General features: G+C 44.4%; 1 protein-coding gene across 7 annotated transcripts in view; it reads right to left on the reverse strand.

Annotated features, from left to right (window-relative positions):
- Nucleotides 1-7,034: 7,034 nt before the first annotated feature.
- Nucleotides 7,035-20,515, reverse strand: part of Mllt10 (myeloid/lymphoid or mixed-lineage leukemia; translocated to, 10) — a 198,626-nt gene continuing 185,145 nt past the window's right edge. For all 7 annotated transcript variants that reach the window (XM_013014683.1, XM_013014686.1, XM_013014688.1 and 4 more), the window contains 7 exons: nt 18,712-18,866; nt 16,653-16,841; nt 15,639-15,727; nt 15,165-15,526; nt 13,765-13,861; nt 10,235-10,435; nt 7,035-8,699 (listed from right to left, as the gene is read on the reverse strand). In XM_013014683.1, coding sequence (XP_012870137.1) covers nt 8,655-8,699; nt 10,235-10,435; nt 13,765-13,861; nt 15,165-15,526; nt 15,639-15,727; nt 16,653-16,841; nt 18,712-18,866 — 1,138 coding nt within the window. In that variant the 3' untranslated portion in view covers nt 7,035-8,654. The remainder of the gene's footprint in view (nt 8,700-10,234; nt 10,436-13,764; nt 13,862-15,164; nt 15,527-15,638; nt 15,728-16,652; nt 16,842-18,711; nt 18,867-20,515) is intronic.

Here is a 20,515-nt window from a genome sequence, read left to right on the forward strand (position 1 = left end):
CCATGCCCCTCCCCTGGGTGCTCTGGAAGCTGAGGGGTTCGGTTAAGGACTAAGGGAGGACGAGGGAACAGGTGTGGGCTTCTGGCTCCCAAAGGCTGCATGAGAGCCAGGCCAGGCCAACCATGCTCACTCGGCCCCTTCCCCAAGTGCAGGAAAGTCCTCCTGGTCCTTCAGATGCTCCCTGCCTCCCTGCACACCACCTCCGCACGGGGCCTTTGCTTTCCTTGCTGTCTCAGGAGAGTCAGCTGCTCCTTCGTTTTTGGGTTGTTTGTTTTGTTTTTTGTTTTTGAGAAAAGGAGGGAAGTTGCCATGTGATTTTTAAAATTTCCCTTGTTAGATGAGACTTACCTGACCAAATATGAACGTACACTGTCGCAGGTGGAGGGCCTTGTGGGCCCTGCCCCTACTCTGCCCAGACCTTTTGGTAGCTGCTCACCAGGCCCTACACAAGGCCTCAATGAGGGGATCTTCTTCTAGCACCCACAGTACATTCCTGGGAGTGCCATGAGCAGTGGGGGACTTGGCTTTCTGAAGATGAACCTGACACTTAAAAATAGCCAGAACTGCCAGGCACTGGTGGCTCATGCCTGTGATTATAGCTACTCAAGATCTGAGGATCACAGTTTGAAGCCAGCTTGGACAGGAAAGTCTGTAAGCCTCTTATCTCTAGTTATCTACCAAAAATTTGGAAATGTCACTGTGGCTTAAAGTGGTAGAGTGCTAGCCTTGAGCACAAAAGCTCAGGGGCAGCACCCACACTCCCCAGAACTGGCACATGTACACACACACAGGCCGAACCCCCAGGAGAACATCTCACTGTGGGACAAGCGCCATGTCTCCCAGGATGACCTCCGTTTGGGCTCCCCTCTTCCTCCTCAGAGGTGATTTAAGGAAGGAGCAGACTTGAGGCCAGAAGTAAATCTTGAATCTAGACCAGTGAGTGAAGGAAGGAAGAGGGCCAAGATGGGCCAAATGGTTGCATGTGGTTCGTGCAGAGGCCAGCTCCAGCCCATGCCCCGTGTGGGCAGAACTTACCAGATCACTCTGTGTATGGGGGTGGCTAAGAGATTTCAAACTTTGCTTTGCCTTTGGGTTAATAAGCCCCAGGTGGAGTTGGTATGTGCATCTGCCCCCAGCCTCTGAGGCACCCTGTGCTCAGGCAAGCCAGGCCCAGAGACCCACCTGGGCCAGAGCTACGCTACCACCCCAGCTGCACCGTCCAGGTGCTCTCGGGCCTCTGCAGCCTTCCATAGCTCAAGGTCGGTCCCTTAGCGCGAAGTGTTTCTTCACCTCCATGAATGGTCCCAAAACAATGCCGACACCTACATAATGGCTAGGAAATGAGTGGAATGTCTCAGTTCTCCCTTTAGACCCTCGCTTCTGAGCGGGCAGCATGGGGTGCCAGGCAGGGGTCAGCCCGGAGTGTGAAGGTAGGGAAGCATGTGCCCTGATTGGCATTTCTTCCTGGGAAAGGCTCCTGTAGAGCCTGGCCAAAGCGCTCTGTGGGTTGACAAGAGCGGTGAGTGACTGCGGCAGCAAGGGTCTGAAGTCTACAGGGAGGAGGGTGGTCGTTGCCCCCTCACCCTCTCTCCCAGACCACCCTGCCTCCACTCCACCTGTAGCTGGGAGCCAGAGGAACTTGCCAGGGCCATTACAGCAATGCGTGTGGCCTTGGGCTTTCCCTGTTCAGAGCTGAATGAACATACATGCAGAGCAGCTACTGGCTTCTCTCTGGTATGGTGACCCCAGCATCTGAAAGAGTAGGTCCACAGGGAGCTGAGCCAAGTGGCTCAGTCTGTGCCCCATCTTCTCCCCCACCGTAGCTGCCTGGGACCAGGCCAGAGAGGCTTTCACCTAGCCAGGCAGGCTGCTGCTCCCATGCTGGCTCCCATTCACACGGGAGCTGCCACGGAATCCTAGCCACTAGAGGTGTTCTGAAGGAAATGTAGCCCTATTGCCCAACTGGGTGGCCCAAATCAAGAGCCCCGGCAGCTGGAAAGCAGGTCCTGGGTCCTCATGAACTGGGAATGGGGGGGGGGGGCAGCAACTCACCTCTGGGCAGAGCACTCGCCTAGCATGTGCTGCAAGGCCCTTGCTGGAACCCACCCCAGCATGGCGTGGGGGGGCAGGGGAGGGAGAAAAAGACAACAGGGAAAGAAATTCTAACTTTAAATAATGACACAGGCCAAGATTTGTGTGGATAGTTGCTCATTTATTTTCTGCCTCTAAGTCATAAAGGAAAATGAAGTTTGTGTGTGTGTGTGTGTGTGTGTGTGTGTCTGTAATTACTCAAAAAATCGAGGGTGAAATAGCTCCAGCTCTTTCAGACCTTCTTGGTCCATGATTGGGCCACATACTTGACTTAGTTTCCCTTAAGAGCTTGGCTTAAAGAGCCCCCACCAGACCTGTTCTGTGGCTGCAGGCAGATCTGTCTTGTCTGGTTAAGCTGGGGCCAGGTGCAGTCCAGGGCAGTTTCCTGGTACATAGGAAGCCCTGGGTTCCTTCCCCAGCAATGAGAGGATTTAAAAATTGGGTGTGGACATTTCAGCCTGGCCTGTTGGCCTGAGAGCAATGCCAGGGCAAGCCTTGGGTGTGGGCAGCCTGCTGCCACCCTGACCCTCTGCTGCTGTTGGCAGCACCCAGTGGCAAAGCCCAACACCTGCGTTCTCACAGCAAGCTGCTGACACTCGGCAGATGGTGCTGTGGGAGGCTGAGGCTGGAGGATAGGAGACACAGGCCTATAAAGCAGTAGAAAGGTAGCCCTGACCCCAGGAATCTGAATCCCTGACTTCAAATGCAATGCAGCCTGTAGGGGTGCTACAGTTTATGTATGAAATGTCCCCACAGGCAAGTGTATTGAAGCCTAGGGAGTCAGCTGGCGCTGTGTTGGGGGTCTCAGTAGTATCTTGCCCCTAGCCTCTCCTCTGCTATTTCCTGTCTGAGAACCTCCCACCATGTTCTGCGTACTGACCAGACTGAACCTCCAAACTACACACAATTTCTCCTTTAAGTTGTTCTCGCAAGTATTTCGCCACTGTGCTACAAGTCATGCAGGGCAGGGCAGGAAGGTAAACCCCTGTAGAATGAGATGTGTGACTTTCTCCAAGACCATAAAGCCAGCCCATCCTTTCCCTAGCACGGGAGCTCACAGCTGATCAAGGTAGGAACTGGCCATCCTATACCCTGACCTCAGCCTTCCAGCTTCCAGCACCGTTGATAAAAGTTTCTGTTGCTCGTAATTTTGTTAAAGCAGGCTCACCTGACTGGTTTTATGCAGCTCTGTAGAGTGCAGCGCCCGCCCAGTGATAATGCCACTGTACCGTTAGTTGCCTTTGCCACATGCCGTGCTCTTTACACCCTTGTCTTGTCTCTTGTTTCTTTCCTACTATACTGCTCCTGTTCGTGTCACTTTCTAAGAACTGTGCCTTTTGGAGGCTCACCTTACCTCACCTGATGACTTGGTATAGTTCATCTTTGAACTTTCTCCAGTCTTTGATTCTTTGGGGAATGAAATGAATGTAAATAAAGCCTAGATTTCTGAATCATCCTGATTTCTAAACATTTTGACCTCTATACCTCTGAACTTCTGCCTTTTCTCTTACTAGTCTCCCAGCACCTCTCCAATGATCTTTGCTGTCAATAGTCTCACACGGAGGTTGTATTCTACAGCCCTTGATCTAAATACTAGCAGAATTCATGCAAGGCACTGTGTCCTTCCCTGATTTCCAAAACTACCAGACAGACCTGCAACTCTACCTCTCTCCAGGCCCTCTCCTAAAGGGACTCTATCAATCTCTCCTTCAGAGCCAACTGATGAGCTACCACCCAAAGCAGGGTGTGCTGTGCTAATCCTTGTCTGTAACCACACTTTCTGCCTCTTTCTCAGTTATCCCTGCCCCTAAGGAGCCCAGAGTTCTTCAGCCCAGTTGAACACTAGCATCAGTGTGGTTCTTCGCATTTCTTCCTAGCTCCCCTGGTTCCCTGAGTGGCAGGCCATGATCACCATCTGGGTGCATCTGGGACAGCACCGTGTGTTGGCATCTGAGCTTGTGCAGTGGGCCCCCACAGCCTGCACACCTGGGCAAGAGCAGTGCTACGTCAGAGCTCTGACTGGCAATCTGCAGAGCCAAAGGCCTTTGCCTTTGAGCCCTGGCCCAGGCCTTTATTTCCAGTCATCAGTGAGCCGTGGTAAAAACGCAGGCCAGGAGACACCAAGAACAGGGCAGCTTGCGTTTGCTTTGGCATGGCAAGGGGTGCAGTTGTGCAAGGGACATCTTGATAGACACCCTCTGGGGGGGCGTTGTCCTTGCTGATGTGTTGAGCAGATATCTGCAGGTGCCTCCTACCTTCCCCATGTCAGGTCATTCCTGCTCTTTGTACCAGCCCATCTTTCCACAGCAAATGATGGCTTCCCCTCTGTGAGCCTCAAGTCCTGGGAGAACGGAACATGCATTCCAGGGTGCCATGAAGTGCTGTTAACAAGCCAGGTCGCTGGGGCCTTGCGTGGGGTCTGGCAGCTTCGCAGGCAGCCCGCAGTCTCCTGACCAGCGCTGCGGAGCAGCTACCCCGCAGGTAAGCACAGCTCTTACACAAGCTGCTGCTTTACCTGAAAGAACTGTGACCAAAACCTGGAAACTAAACTCAGGCAGCTTGAAAGCTACTCCTGACATTTGAGTTACTGACAAAAAGATAAGGTTACTTGAAGAGGTAATGAATGGCATGCTATTTGGGGCCCTATTTATGGTCCCCAAGTCTAGAAAACAATGCAGTTGTCCCTTCACCCTTCCCCAGGCCCAGCGAATTTGATGGGTTGTTTGTTTTGGGGGTATAGGGTTTGAACTCCAGCATTGCACTCCCAAGCAGGTGGTCCACCGCTTGAGCTGCTCTTGCCAGCTTCTTGTGCTGTTTTCACGTTCCTGGGCCAAGCTGGGATGTTACCCTCCTATCTGTGCTTCCCTGGGCCAACAGTGGATCGAGGACAGGTGTGTTGCACCCAGCTGCTGGCTCACTACCCTGCACACACACACACACACTCACTCACCCTACCCAGCTGCTGGCTCACTACCCTGCGCGCACACACACACACACACACCTGCACACACTCACCCTAATCTCCCCTTCCCAAGAAACTAGGATTACAGGCTTGAGCTGCTGAGCTCAGCCACAAGTTTTTTATTTCAAACAGTGCTGAGGACTTTAACTGTGAATGCTAATCCTTGCCAGTGTTCAAGTGGCCTGGAGGCGCCGTGATGACCTGGATTAGAAAAGTCATGTGACTGCAACCCCAAACCTCAAAGCCCACAGACAGGGGTGAGTGAGAAGGCACAGTCTCTCCTCACACAGCGTGAAAGGAAAGCTGCTGCTTCCGGAAGTCCTGCTACATTCCACCTGACACAAAGCCAGCAGCCAGCAGCCACAGGCGCCTCTGCTTACCGATTGGTATGGAAATAGCATTTCCTTTGTCGTAAATAACAAGATGAGGAAACCAATGACAGTTAACAGTTTTGTTCTTTTTGTCCATGCTGGAGTCTGAATCCCATGTCTGGTCCTTGAGGTGCATGTGCTCTATCGCTTGATCCACACTCCCAGCCTTTTTTTTTTTTTTGCTTTAGTCTTAGTTTTATGCCTACAGATAGCCTCAGGCTGCAGTCCTCCTGCTGCGGCCACCTGAATAGCTGGGTTGCCCGATTTATTGACTGAGATGGGAAGCTCATTAGCTCTTTTGCCTGAGCTGGCTTTTAAACCAGTCATCCTGATCTCTGCATCCTTAGTAGTTGGATTACAAGCATAAGACACTGCCCAGCCTGGCTTAAACTAGTAAAGACATAAAATTATTTTAAAAATAGGATTCCCTGGAGCTGGGGATTTAGCTCAGTGCGAGCCACCAAGAGACCCTAGCATATTCCTAGCATAGCAAAAGAGAAGCCCACAGCTATTTCATTTTGAAAGGCTGTTGTACAAAAAAAAGATGGTGTTAAAAATGTCTGTTTCATTTACATTAAGTGAAACTGAGATAGTTGTATCTCTGCAACTTTTAGTCAGAAGAACATGACCCACTTGTAAAAAGCAAAATCCCACTTCATAGTAAGGCAAGTGCTGTCCAATTCCATGGGCCTCTCTCCTGCCTGAGGGTCCCCGATGGAGCTAGCAGCTACAGGGAGTTTCCTTCCCCTTCTTCAGCTGGTAATTGAGAGCTGAGAAAAAACAACTTGGTGGCTTGCTTGTGCTTCATCTTGTTCGCTCCTACCCCATGCATCACACCTCCTGGGGACCAATGTAGATGTCCCTCCCTCCAGCCCCCTCCTCCAGGACTTGGAACCAACCACAGAGCAGCAGCTCTGCCCAAGCATCCCCACTTTCCCATCACAAAGCACCCCAGGAGTCAGCACTCCAGGCTTCCACAAGGGGTCACAGGCTAGTGGCTGAAGCTCACCAAGATGAAGGCCAAAATAAAGAACACACACGTCCTAATTATATTTGATTTATAGTCTGCTATTAGCTTGAAATGAAGGAGACGTGGATGAGCCCCCGCTCATCCCTCCAGTGGTACTCCTCAGCTTTAGGAATAAGACTTTCTAGAATTGTTTCTTTTAAGTTGTGTATAAAACAATCTCTAGGAACCTCAGATTTATCCCTTAACAAAATTAGAAAACTAGAACATGAGTTTCTTGTTCATTCAACTCTTAATTACTGGGATGAAATTATACCCATCAGTATACTCTGATTTGGTTAAGTGTAGACATTATTTTTAGAAAGTACCATCTCACGCCTCCAAAGCCAAGGACCTCTAAATGGATGTGTGTTTCCCTCTCAAGGACAGGGCAGTGCATTCTAACTGTGTAAACGGGTGTGACCATTACCTTCTCCGTCCTCCCCTGTCCTGACTGCCCTCTCTGAGCAGGGTTCTCTTGCTCTGCGGTGTAGTCTACGCCTAACGTGGTGGTGCATGGCGGCTCCAGGCACAGGCGCACCCTAGCACTACACGGTGACCTTCGGGACTGCCGTCCCCTCAAACAGGAGTGACACAGAGTTATGAACATTATTATATTTTATTAACAAAAACTTTGTACATTTTAATACATGTGGAATTTTACATCTAGGTAAAATAACAACACATTCAAAATTTACCATTTATACAAATTGTTACAGAATAACAACCAGTGGGTTAAATAAGTAAAATAAGCCACTGATTTTTTTTAATTATCTACAAAAGATTTGATTTTTCTTTAAAATTCCCCTGAACATATAAAAATAAATTAATTTTACTTTTCTCAGTTAAATCTACCAATTAGAAATATTACAAATCAAAATATCAATGTTATCTTATGAATTTTTCACAATACAAAACAGATTCACAAAACATTATTTACAGAAATGAGGTAAGAACTGTGCAATGTTTAACCAAGAAACATATTGCAGAATTAACATGTTCTTCCAGCTAAGTACACAGTGGAGGTCTAATTACAGCTGGGTCTTTTCCACTAATAACTCACACATTTAAGTACAGATTACATCTCGTTTTTTTTTTTTGTTTGTTTGTTATTCTGCTGTACTGTCACATCAAGAGCATGGCTACCCAAAGTGGAAGGACTGTAAGTAAAGTCTGATTTCACTCTAGTCAATGGAGCCATAGTGGCCGGGGTCTATTTTAATTGGTGTTTAGACAAAACACATATCCTAACCAGATCCACTCATTTCTTGTGACTCATTAGTGGACAATACCCAGGTAATAGTTTCGCCTGAGCTAGCTACAGTGGCACAGAGAGTTTTCAACAAAGGCAGAAGCAAGCAAGCACGGGGAAGGCTGCTGCTGCTGCTGCTGCTGCTGCTCACAGCCATTCCTGCCACTTACAAGGCCTGACTAGCTGGAGCTCTGCTGTCTATAGAGCCGCTGCAACTCAGGGAGGTCCTAACAGGCACTTGATTAAGGCCAGACCCTACCAGTAGTTTCCAGAGCGGCCTCTCTTTCTGAAAAAAATCTTTCACTTTGAGTTGATCTGGTTACCCCAGCAGCCTTCAAACTCACTTAACACATGTTTCTTTCTAATATAAGTAGGTCTTAACACTTAAAAGGCATTTAGAAAGAAAATTACCTTTAGCAGAAGCAGACATTTCCCTCCAAACTTGATTATCAAAACAGGCCAGATCGCTTTAGAAAGGAAAAAAGTACCAGTTGGATGACCTATATAATTGTTACTTTTTAATGAATAAAACTCGAGGAGAATTAAGACAGTTCCTTAAAATTTAAGATCCGACTCACAAGAGCAAGCATACTGTATCCCAAACAAGATAATTTCAGATTCCAACTTGTACAAGAAAACCAAAAAGTTCATAAATGAAAAAGTCTTCAATTTTGCACCAACTATATTAAAGTTTTCTTGGGTTGATAAAACTCTCTAGATGTGAGTTATTTCACTGACAAGAGATAATTATTAAATTTTCTTTCAAAGTTCAAATACTTTGGATGGGGAGTGGGAATTCCACTTCAGTGCAACAAAGCAACAAGAAAATCAAAGCCTTACAAGAATGTCCTTCTGGCCATCCTTTGCTGTGCGGTTTCTTGTTGCCTCTCGTCATAGCTGGAACAGGACTGTGGCAGCAGCCAGAGAAGTGCCAGAACAGCAGGATAGGAAATGCTTTAGGTGCTTCAAGTGTCAACTTTTCTCTTGCGCTACCGGTCCAGTTTTATCACTAAGTCTCTGCAGTTATAACCAATGAAGAATGAAATCAGTTTTGGCTAACATTTGTAATACACTCAAACTGAATCTGATGAAATGTGTATGGCTAAGCCTTCATTTTTTTCTGCAAATTGGCTACTTTTCTGCCTAATAAAGACATTAGTAAGAACTACTTTTAAAAAACACTAAGCTCCACAGTAACTAAAGGCAGGGTGCCCATCTGCAGGATATAGTTGTTACAGAATGCATGCAGTATCATCCTCCCAACCCACTTGTCCACAGAAGCAGTAACGGTATTGATAATGAACCAAGAAAGACACAGCTCTGATCCCACATTTGCTGTTTGTCCTTTGAACTTTAACCTCTGACTCTTGATTTACTCCTCTATGAAAAGTGGGATTACTGCCTGTTAAAGATTGAAACTTCATGTACCTGTGCAGATAAGATGGGAACTCAGTAGGTTACATCCCATCCCTGCTTTCTTCTAGTAGCTAAGTAGTACTCATTTGTTTCTGAGGGACTGATTTTGAGATAAAGTCTCACTCTGTAGCCAGACTACAGTCCTGCTCATCCTCCTGACAGCTGGGATTATACACACCTTTGTTCATTTTTCTGTTTATCATGTGGTTCTACTATTAAAAATGTACCTCATATTGTATAATTCAGGAAAATTTAGCTTGTAATTAATTTTTTACTACAAGAAAAAAATACTGGAGATAAAGCATAGGAAAAAAAAGTCCAAAACTTTCTATATTAGTGCAGAACTACTGAAATTTTCTGTAAGAATAACACTGGACAGGTAACAAGGTTTGTGGTAACTACACTCACAATCAGGAAACTGGCAAAACAAAAGGACAAGCAAAAAGCATTGGAGTAAGTTGGGCACTGGTAGCTCCCAACTGTAATCCTAGCTGGTCAGGGGCTCAACAAAGTACAGGCAGGAAAGCCAGCCATTAAGACTCTCACCTCCAACTGAGCTGTGGCTCAAGTGGCAGAGCACTAGCTTTGACCAAAAAAGCTTACAATAAGCTCAAGGACAATGTCCAAGCCCTGAGGTTTTAAGCCTCAGGAGAGGCACCAAAAAAGCTTGATAACATACTTAGATTATTACCCAAGGATTCATGTATTATTACATTACAAATGTAATTCAATCTTAAAAGGCATTTTGGAGTAAAATAATACAAATACTTGTAAATTATATAGTGGTTCTACAAGCAAATTAATTAAGTAAACTTGCTGTAAAAACCACCAACTATTATCTTTTGATTGGACTCTCCTATACAACTTGCTAATTAAAACATATTTCCATCTTGTAAACTGCTGAATTAAAAAGGCCTTCAAACCCTTATGTGCAAATTCAAATTGCTGTACTTAGGGGATATGTAAATTGGCTTAGGTCCTTTGTGCTTACAATATCCAGCTGTTGAAACAACTGATTTTAAGAAGAAAATATCAGGGAAATGATGGCTTTTTAAAAAGGTTAGAAAATGATCAACTCAGACTAGCCCCCACAGCTCTCATTCTTTCATTAGCTGTAACAAAGAGCACACACTTACTGAGACTTTCTGGCTTGCACTGTCCCCGTGGATGGTGAGGAAGGGGTTGGTGGCCGCGGTGTGGGTGTGCAGCGAGGGTGCCTGAGTGCCTGCCAGAAGGTTGTTGATGGGGATCTGTGCCGGGCCTGGGAGCTGGAGCTGCTGCAGCTCTGGCGGGTGGCGCTGCTGCATCAGCTGGTACAGAAAAGCTTGGTGCTGCTCCTTCGGTGAAAACATGGGACAGAGTGAGTTCCAGCCTCAGAATAAAGCAGTCAGGAAGGCCTGCATTGTGCATTTCCTTCCTTTAGCATTAAAGGTACACCACATTCGTACTATGAAGAAATCAAAAAAGAACTTTGCTGGGAACAAAGCGGCAGGACACCTGCCTAGCAAGTTCTGAGTTCAAACATCAGTATTCACACACACCCTTCTAGGAAAACATGCTGCACTAAATGGCGCCATCTATTACAACATACCAGTTTTATGTGTGGACAGCCTATTTCAAAACAACATCAAGACCTGTCGTCAAGCAGGTGGTCCGTGACGAGCAAGCAGAGCAGCAGCTTTGGGAAGGCAAGTCATCATGTGGCTCAAACCCTTGTCATATTCCTCAAACCCTTGTCATATTCGGTTCAAAGTTCCCACTCAAGTTTGACAGGGGGGCTTTTTTTTGGGGGGGGGTTGTGGGGCTTGAACTCTGGGCTTGGGCACTGTCCCTGCGCTCTTCAGCTCAAGGCGAGTGCTCTACCACTTGAGCCACAGGGCCACTTCCGGTTTTCTAGTGGTTTATTGGAGATAAGAGTCTCACGGACTTTCCTACCTGGGCTGGCTTTGAGCCTCGAACCTCAGATCTCAGCCTCCTGAGTAGCTAGGATTACAGGGGGGGAAGGGGGGTTCCATTCGTGGGGCCTGACCTCTGGGCCTGGGCACTGTCCCTCAGCTCGTCAGCTCAAGGCTAGCACTCTACCACTTGAGCCACAGCGCCACTTAAGGCTTTTTTCTTTTTGCTTATGTGGTGCTGAGGAATCGAACCCAGGGCCTCAAGCATGCAAGGCAAGCGCTCTACCACTGAGCCACCTTCCCAGCCCCCTACCATAACTTTTTATACTACTGGAGGTCCTGAGTTCTATATGCTTCGTTTTCCCTCCTATTTTCGTCTCAACCACCTAATGAAGTTTTTCTTAACCATTTTTTGGAGCTAGAACATGCAGGATGTGGGAGAAGGCGCACGTTGATGCCACACTGTGTAACCTCACTCAGGCCAAGTTCAAGATCCTGCCCTTCTCCTATGCTGCTCCCCACTGCCCTGACCTCTAATGCCAGAAAGAGCTCTTTCTGTTTAGTGAAAGTTTCTGTGGATAGTTATCTGGGGATCCAGATCCGATTGTGCTTATCTTCCTTTGCTTCACATAACTGTAGGATCCACCATGTTGCCCCTCCCAGCAGCTCACTATCCTCGGCATATAAAAGTCTGCAGGGTGACTACACAGTGCATTACATGCTCTCCATGCTAGTTCCAAGAATGTTGTTCTTTTGCACATTGTGAATTCCTTTCCCAGAGGACATAACCAGGGCTGGACGGCTGGGTCCAGGGTGGTTTGCTCACTTCTGTAGATCTTGACACACTCCTCAGAGGAAACTGAGTCAGCTTACACTGCCATCCGCAAACTGTGGGCTGGGGAGTTCTATACTCTCTTTACAGAAAACACTGCCTTTTGTCATAAACTTCTAAGCAACCAAATCCAATGATTGAATCTCACAGGTTCCCTTTCTGAAAATATTTTCCTGGCCCCTAGGACACCACTGTCGTAGCTGCTCTTATACCTCGTGGACAGCCTTTTCTCTACATTATCCTTATCCGCTAGCAGGTGCCATCAGATCTCATTCTTAGCATCATTCACCCAACAATGACCCCACAGTTCTAGCTTTTACATCCTTTCCTGGGAATCAAGACTCATATTAGACAAGTGCCTAGTCAACACTTCACATGCCCTTCAAAGCAAATCTCAGAGTTGGTTTTCGTGGGAGAATGCTTCCAGCCCTACCTCCCGGTTCCCAGATTCCCAAGTCCAAGGATGCTTCAGGCCCTCGTATAAAATAGCACAATAGGGCCAGGCATGGTAGCACACATCCATAATCCCAGCACCCAGAAGACAGAGTTAGGATTGTGAGTTCGAGGACAACTACATAATGTGATCTTGTCCCCAAAAGGAGGGCTTGAAGTCATCTCTATAACAGCCAATACAATGCAAAACTGCTGTATGACTAGTTTATACTGTATTTGTTCAGGGGATGACAACAAAAAGTCTGTACAGTTTAATAGTACTGTAAATTTTGTTTTCAAAAAATCTTTCCATATAATAGAATCCACAGGTGGGAAACACAAAGTTATACCCTTAATGAAACTACGATTTCCTCTTAAACACTGATTTCCTTCTGCTCTTCTAAATCTCCATGGACGTCAACATTAATTATTGAGGATTCTTTCATGTCTGGCAAATCTTGTTCTTATCAAAACATACCAGAATGCCAGATTCTCACCATGCAGACATCAGCATCCCATCTCTCCTGCCCCCTCTCGCGACCCACACAGTCCTCCATGGAGCAGATAAATGTGATCCATTATCCTGTCCCTCTTCAGTGTACTTGCTCCATTTGTGAAAACTGGGGCTAGATGAAACAATACTAAAACATTGGGATTTTATGGTAGGATAGTAAGTGTGTGGAGCTTTAATTTAATATATGGTGCTCTCTATTGATGGTAAAGTGAAACATTTCCAAAACAAAGTTTTAACACCTTGAATAACAACTCTTCCACCACACTTAAGATCCTAATTTCCCACCACAGACAAACAAGGAGGAACCACTTCTGACAGACAGGCGCTTCCCTGCCTCTCCTCTGCTGTGGCCTACTTCCCACTCTGCAGTCATGCTGCCTGCCTTGCCGTGTTCGGAAACGCAGCATAGGCATCCCTGCCTATCTTTTACAACTGCTGATTGCCCCCCTCCCCATCTCTCCCAAGTCAAAGAGGTACACTCCAACTTCTGCTCAGGTCCATACTCAAATGTTACCCTCCAAAGAGGCTCGACCAACCAACCTACAATGATCCTCCCTGGTCGTGCAGCTCAGTGGCAGAGTGCTTGCCAAGCATATGTGAGGCCCTGAGTTCCATCAGACCGATGTAAGTACAAAGACACACAAGACAAAGACAAGACTCCTCTCTATTCTCTATCCTCCTATCCTAATGTTGCTTCTCGGCATTTAACACCATAAAAAAGCATCATCTATCTCCCTATCAGAATGAAGCTTGATAAACGATACACACATCTCAAGTTACGAGCGCCAACAACAGTGCAGTGATGCAAACTGTAATATTAGTAACTTAACCAGTGAACGTGACATCACTTCTAGGCCTTCCAACTTTGCAAAATGGCAACTGAAACTTTTTGGATGATGCATTCCATAACATTATTTCACAAAAGAATATACCCATCTACTTAGAACACTTGCTCCTAGGACAAATCAAATATAATCAAAAGGAAGAACTTACTGGTGTGAGCTGTTGCGAATTTAACAATTGCTGAAACTGCTGTTGATGAATAAACATTTGTCTTTGCTGGTCAGAAAGTAATCCTAGTCCCGAGGCACTGGAAAAGGGTTAAAATTCTTACTTTCACTATCTATTTTTGTTATCTTCTAAGAAATGTAAAATGCAAGACATCTTTGCAATTTAATACTTAATAAATTTTTATAACATTCTTTAAACAACTATGTACAGTTTTTCTTCTTTCTCTATACACGTGGGTAACAGGAATTCATGTTGTCAAAGTATTTTGCCACCAAAAAGCCGGAAGTGGAGTTGTGGCTCAAGTAGTAGAGGGCTAACATTAAGCAAAAAAGCTCAGGGACAATGTCCAGGCCCCAAATTCAAGCCCAAGAACTGGCATAAGAAGAAAAAAGAAAAAATGTTTTTTTGTTATATACCAAATAGGCACAGATTTATTTCAGGAAATAGAAATTTACATGTGTTTGTTATAAAACATTTTTTGGTTAAGGATAACTTAACCCATGCTAACTACATATATTTCAGACAAGAGGACGAACAATTGCTACTGTGAGCCAGGACCAGAGATTATTGTTCGACACTGGGAGGTAGGGGAGTGGGGAAAGGAAGAAAAATCCAAACTAAGCCCAGCAATTGCCTAAGACAGTCTCACAAACAGTTGTCTGGACTAGCCCCAAACCATGATTTCCCCAATCTCTACTTTCCAACTAGCTAGATGCACAGGCTTGAGCCACTGTATCTAGCAAAATTGAGCCTCTTTTTAATGGTCCCATTAAGCATCAATATCAATGAAAAGAAAGCCAGAAGAAATAGCTGATGAGAAACCACTACAAATTTCTTTAAAATTAACTCTAAAAGCACAACATGGGGACTGTACAGAATGGCTATAGTCTCCTTTCCTAAACATTCAAAATCAAATTCTAGTACAATGAAACTAGGGAGTCTCTTCCTAGAAGTTTAAGATAAATATTTGCCTATCACTTATATCCAAATCTTTGATTTAAAAAGTTAACAAGATTATACTTCAATCTTAAGAAGCAATATATGTAATCAAAGTAACATTACCTTTCATTAGAACTTACTACACATGAATATAAACAAGGAAACTAAAAAATAACATTTAAAAGACAGTACAGATCAAGACTGACGTTTTCAGCAAAAAATACATTTAATACTTTTACTAAGTGATTTTTTTTAATTTGAATTACATCAATTTCAAAAATAAATATACTCTGAAAGGCATATATGTAATTTCAAAGTTTTGGTACATTTTTATCTTCGACTACATCTATGAGAAACACATTACAAATTCCAATCCAAAGCATGAACAGCACTGATAGTATGTTGCATTTAACAACTCAGATCATATTTCAGTGTTTTCTTACCTGTTAGTCAGTGTAGCTGGCATTGGATGCGTTGCATTAGGTGGTACAGTCGTGTGGGTGAGGGGGGCAGGGTTCTGGGATATTGTGACAGGGGTCTGAATAACCCCGTTTAAAGCTCCTACAATGCCGTTAATTGCCAGTTGGTTACCTGGCAAAGCTCCAATTATTCCGCCCACTGCAGGCACGGAGGGAATAGTGGATGTCACAGTCTGCATTCCACCAGCTAGCGCCCCCACTGCCACGCCATTGACCTGCTGAACGCCAGGGGCTCCTGAGCCCTGCTGAGCTGGGCTCTGCCCAGAGGGCGGTGGGGTAGAAAGAGCTGAAGAACCGCTGGTGCTCTGGCCACTGGATGTAAGGTCCTAATGTAAGAAGGAACAGAGACTTCACCAGTAAATAGCATCGCGATTTAGTGTGACGTAACACATTACTGCTCACAGAACACATGAATGAACATGACCATGCAAAAATTACCTGATTTAATACAGGAAGAGAATTGTCGGGCAAATAGCTATTTCCAATATGTGGGCTCTTACTGCTGTTCAAGGAGTCACTAGTAGGAGCTAGAATAATAAAAGAAAAAACAAACAAACCTTTTTTATCCTGAAATGTTATAAGGTTAAAGGCTGTCGAAAGCTTACGCTGCCAAGCACTGGTGGCTCACTCCTGGAACCCTCAGCGACTCAAAAGGATGAGATTGGAGGATTATTGTTCGAAGCCAGCCCAGGCAGGAAAAGCCTATGAGACTCCTATCTCCACCAAAAAAGCTTGAAGTGGAGCTGTGGTTCAAGTGGTAGTCTTGGGCACAAAAGCTCAGCGACAGTGCCCAGGCCCTGAGTTCAAGCCCCATAACTAGCACCAAGAAAAGGAAAACAAAACAACAAACTTACGCTGATGTCCGTACTAATAACACTAGATAGTAAGAAATTAGTCTTGCTGGGTGCTACCTATAATCCTAGCTACTTAGGAGGTTGAGATCTGAGAATTGAGTTCAAAGCCTGCCTGGGCAGGAAAGTCTGCAATATTAATCACAGATTAATATCCAATTAACCGCCAGAAAACCAGAAGTGGAGCTATGGTTCAAAGTGGTAGAGTGCTGGCCTTGAGCAACAGGAGCTCAGGGACTACACTGAGGCCCTTAGTTCAAGACGCATAACAGATTTAAAAAAAAAAATTGTCTTATTCCTCAGACTAACTTAAAGGGGAAGAGGTGTATGAAAGATAACACTACTGTGTTGTGAATGTACACCTTTAAATTCATAGAGATAATTATACATTTAAATAATTTCAACATCAAATTATTTCTAAAGAAGTGAGGGCAAATTCAAATAAATCACTTAACAGGATTCTCTATGCCCTTCAAAAATGGCCAAGCATTCCCTTTCTACAACTTTATAGAACTGGTAACTGATTATTACTCAGTGCACACATGACACTTAAGAGTTTAATACATTTCCTTAGTTACAAAATCAACATTTTTATGCTTACCAGTCTGTGCTGAAAATGCATGTAGCTGATGAGATGGACTGGGATTTGTTGTTATTGTTGGAAAAGGCACTGAAAGCTGTGCATTCAGTAACTGTAGACGTTCCTTCTTGGCAGTCAAGTTTTTAATTTGTTCCTCTAATCTTCGATTTTCAACTTGAAGTTGGTGTAATGACTTCAGCATTCCTAGAACTAGCAGACAGTTGATAGTTTTCAATAAAAAACAAGTCCGGGGACTGGGACGGTGGCTCAGTGATAGAGCGCTTGCCTTGCATGCATGAAGCCTTCGGTTCGATTCCTCAGCACCACATAAGCAGAAAAAGCCAGAAGTAGGGCTGAGGCTCAAGTGATAGAGCGCTAGCCTACAGCTGAAGAGCTGAGGGACAGCGCCCAGAGTTCAGGCCCCACAACCGACAAAAAAAAAAAAAAAAACAAGTCCATGCCTAGGGCTAAACATTTTGTGGATATAGCAATAATCTTTTATCACAAAAATGTATAAATTCTAAAAAATATCTGATTGTAGTTTATTTCTGAATTTCTATATTGACATAAATGTTACCTTTATACCTGTTCCTAGAAGTACTATCTGGAAACTATTTTCACATCCCCGCCCAAAAAGGGAACACAAAAACATCAGGTTCAGATCATTTCTATTTGCCTTCAAAATGTAAACCTAATTAAAAATTCAAATGTCTGTGATGACTTTTTATTGAAGTCATATTTACAATCGTAAAGAATCACACTAAATATTCTTTACCACAATGAGCATATTTTGTTGTGTCATTTAAACTAAGCCCTCCTGGGCTGGCAGTGTAGCTTACTGATACTACACACATTTAACATGCACAAAGTCCTAAGCCTGATCCCCAGCACAACAAATAAATCAATCAATCTCATATGCCCCAGACACCTGGCAAGAAACCTCAAATTCCAGCTGCTCTGCATGTTACTCCACAGGTCCCCCAGCAGGGAGCGCTGTGTGTGCACCCCTGTGGCCTCTCCCTTTCCAGAAAAAGGAGCAGTTTGTAAAGAGGCTGACTTTCTGTCCAGCCCTGTCACTTCAGATACTGTGTTCATTTCTTTCAAGACTTAGACTTCCCAACCTATAATAACAGAGTATTTCCCCCCAGCCACAGCAATGGCTATATTAAAAAGTTGTGTTTGTTTAACACAACCTTAGGGCCCTCATGAGACATGGCTCTACTGGTATAGACACATATGTCATTTCCCAAGGATTTATCTTATCCTTCCTCTTCAAGATCCCACAAGAAATTTTTAAGTGTGCCCAAAAGACTAAAGCTAAACCCGTCCTCCAGCCATAACGTTGAAAGGATTATCCTCACATGAATTTCCTCACGTTTTTTTTGGTTGGGGGCCCATTGCTAAAAATACAATTTCCGACCCTTAATTCCACTAACAATTATTTTGTCTTAATTTTTTAAAGTAGTTCAAGTGTCTATCCCAAAATGATGGAAACCTTATTTTCACCTGAACCAGTTGTGTTAATACTGTTACACTTCATCACACCGCTAGCTGTGCTAACCTCACTTTTTGGGGCATTTTCTACCTGTGGCACTAATCATTAAAATCTTAAGGATACTAAAACGACACCTGGCCACACTTGACTTTAAGAATCCTTCTTAAAAAGTTCTCCTAATGTGAGTAACTTTTCTTTTAAGCTTACAGAAGACAGAGATGATGTCTTGATACAAAGTACAGTGCAATGAGGAAACAGCACCAATGTGAACGTTATGAACAATAGCCAGCCAATTAAAAGTACTTTATATAAGCCAAGCAATGTGAATCACATTTTTCATGACATTTTCCCCCTCATAACAACCATATGATACAGATACATTCTTATTGCCAACGTCTACAAGTAAGATTTGAGAACTGCAAGAAAACTTCCCCAACATACTGTTATATCAGATAAGGACAGGACTCGTTCTAGCAAATGACCAGGTTATGTTTCTCATAATTTCACATTACTCTGGAGTGACTTCTGCAAAAGATAGGCCTGTTTGCTTATCTTTATTTAAAGACAAGACAAATGAATACTTACTGTCACTAGGAGTGCCCTGTTCTAATAAAAATTGCTGTCCTTCACTCCACTGCCGCTCCAAAAGCTGTTCTATACTGGATGCAACCGGTGGCAGATTCTCCAAACTGTTGTTGCCTGGTTGATCATAGCGAAGCTGTAAGTTGCTTACAGGGGATCTGTTGAAAACATTAATTCTCAAGTTAAACAGGAGGAGAGTGCATTCGTTTCTTAACTAATGCTGACCCCTTTATTCTGTACAGGTTTATTAATACCAGGCTGTTTATGCCGAAAGCTCAGGTTCCTGGGTTTCGAAGATATTGTACCCTAAAATGGAGTGATTACCACTCTTCTTCACTGAACTGTAAAATAAAGCAAACAGCCATAATTCATAATTAAAAATCACTAGAAAAATCACAAATATACCACCAATAATCAGTGGAATGGCTGTAAAAGAAGTTGATATTGTTTGTTTTATTATAAAACAGAGGAGGCAGAGCCAGAAACCAATGGCTCACAACTGTATTCCCAGCTATTCAGGAGGCTCATACCTGAGAATTCCGATTCAAAGCCAGCCAAGGCAGGAAAGTCCCTGAGACTCTTATCTCCAATAACCACCAAAAAGCTTTAAGTAGAGCTATGGCTCACATGGCAGCATAATAACTTTGAGCACAAGAACGCAGGGACAATGCCCAGGCCCTGAATTCAAACCCTAGCAAAAACAGGAAGGGAGGGTTTAATTCGTAAATGAAGACTTTCTTGGTTTCTAGCTTCTCTCCTTCCATAATATATCAGTAAAGAGCTTGAGAATTTCATTTGTTCATTCGTAATGATCTCAGAAGATATCTTCTTCTCAACAACCCAATGAGAAACCAAAAATCTGATTTATATGTTTGACATCCACGTAAGATAACCAGACAGGGCTTCAGGAACTTGTCCAAAGACATGTTGGTTCATAACAGACAAGTGCCAGCGTTTGGCTCTTCTAGTGACCAACTAGTGTTCATGTCATTGTGCCTTGGTGGTAAGGCTTTCTATTTCATATTCAAGCATCATGTGCAACATACAGCTGGCCATCCCTTTATAAATACATTACTCCTCGATAACTTATGCTCTTCATTTGTGACTAGTTTATGTGTACATGTGCTGGTACGAGCATGAACTCAGGTCCTCATTTTCTCATGCTCAACAGAACTCGATGTGAATTTATAAAATGCACCTATCCACAGGACAGCCTCCCTGCTAAAATGCCCCTTCTGTATTGTGGAATACTGTTGAATCTGGACTTACCAAAAAAAAAAAAAAAAACTTTGGTGCTAGTACTGAGGCTTGAACTCAAAGCCTTGAGCTCTCCCCTCAGCTTTCTCACTTACGACTGATACCCTTAACACTTGAACCACACTCTAGTTTGGCATTTTGTTGGTTAGCGGAGATAAGAGTCTCCAAAAAATTTTCCCAGTTGGCTTCACCCCATGATCCTTCAGGTCCTGGCCTCCTGAATAGCTAGGATTATAGATGTGAACCACTGGCAGCCAGCACAAGCTGATGTTTTTTGGGGTGTTTTTTTTGGTCTGTTGTAGGACTTGAATTCTGGGTCTGGGTGCTGCCCCTGAGCTCTTCGGCTCAAGGCAAGCACTCTACCACTTGAGCCACAGCACCACTTCCAGTTTTCTGGTGGTTAAATGGAGATAAGAGTCCCACACAGGGGCTGCGAAGGTAGCTCAGTGGTAGAGTGCTTGCCTCGCATGCATGAGGCCCTAGGTTTGATTCCTCAGCACCACATAAGCAAAAAGAAAAAAAGCCGGAAGTGGCACTGTGGCTCAAGTGG

Source organism: Dipodomys ordii, unplaced genomic scaffold (genome assembly GCF_000151885.1).
Source record: "Dipodomys ordii isolate 6190 unplaced genomic scaffold, Dord_2.0 Scaffold24, whole genome shotgun sequence".
Taxonomy (NCBI): Eukaryota; Metazoa; Chordata; class Mammalia; order Rodentia; family Heteromyidae; genus Dipodomys; species Dipodomys ordii.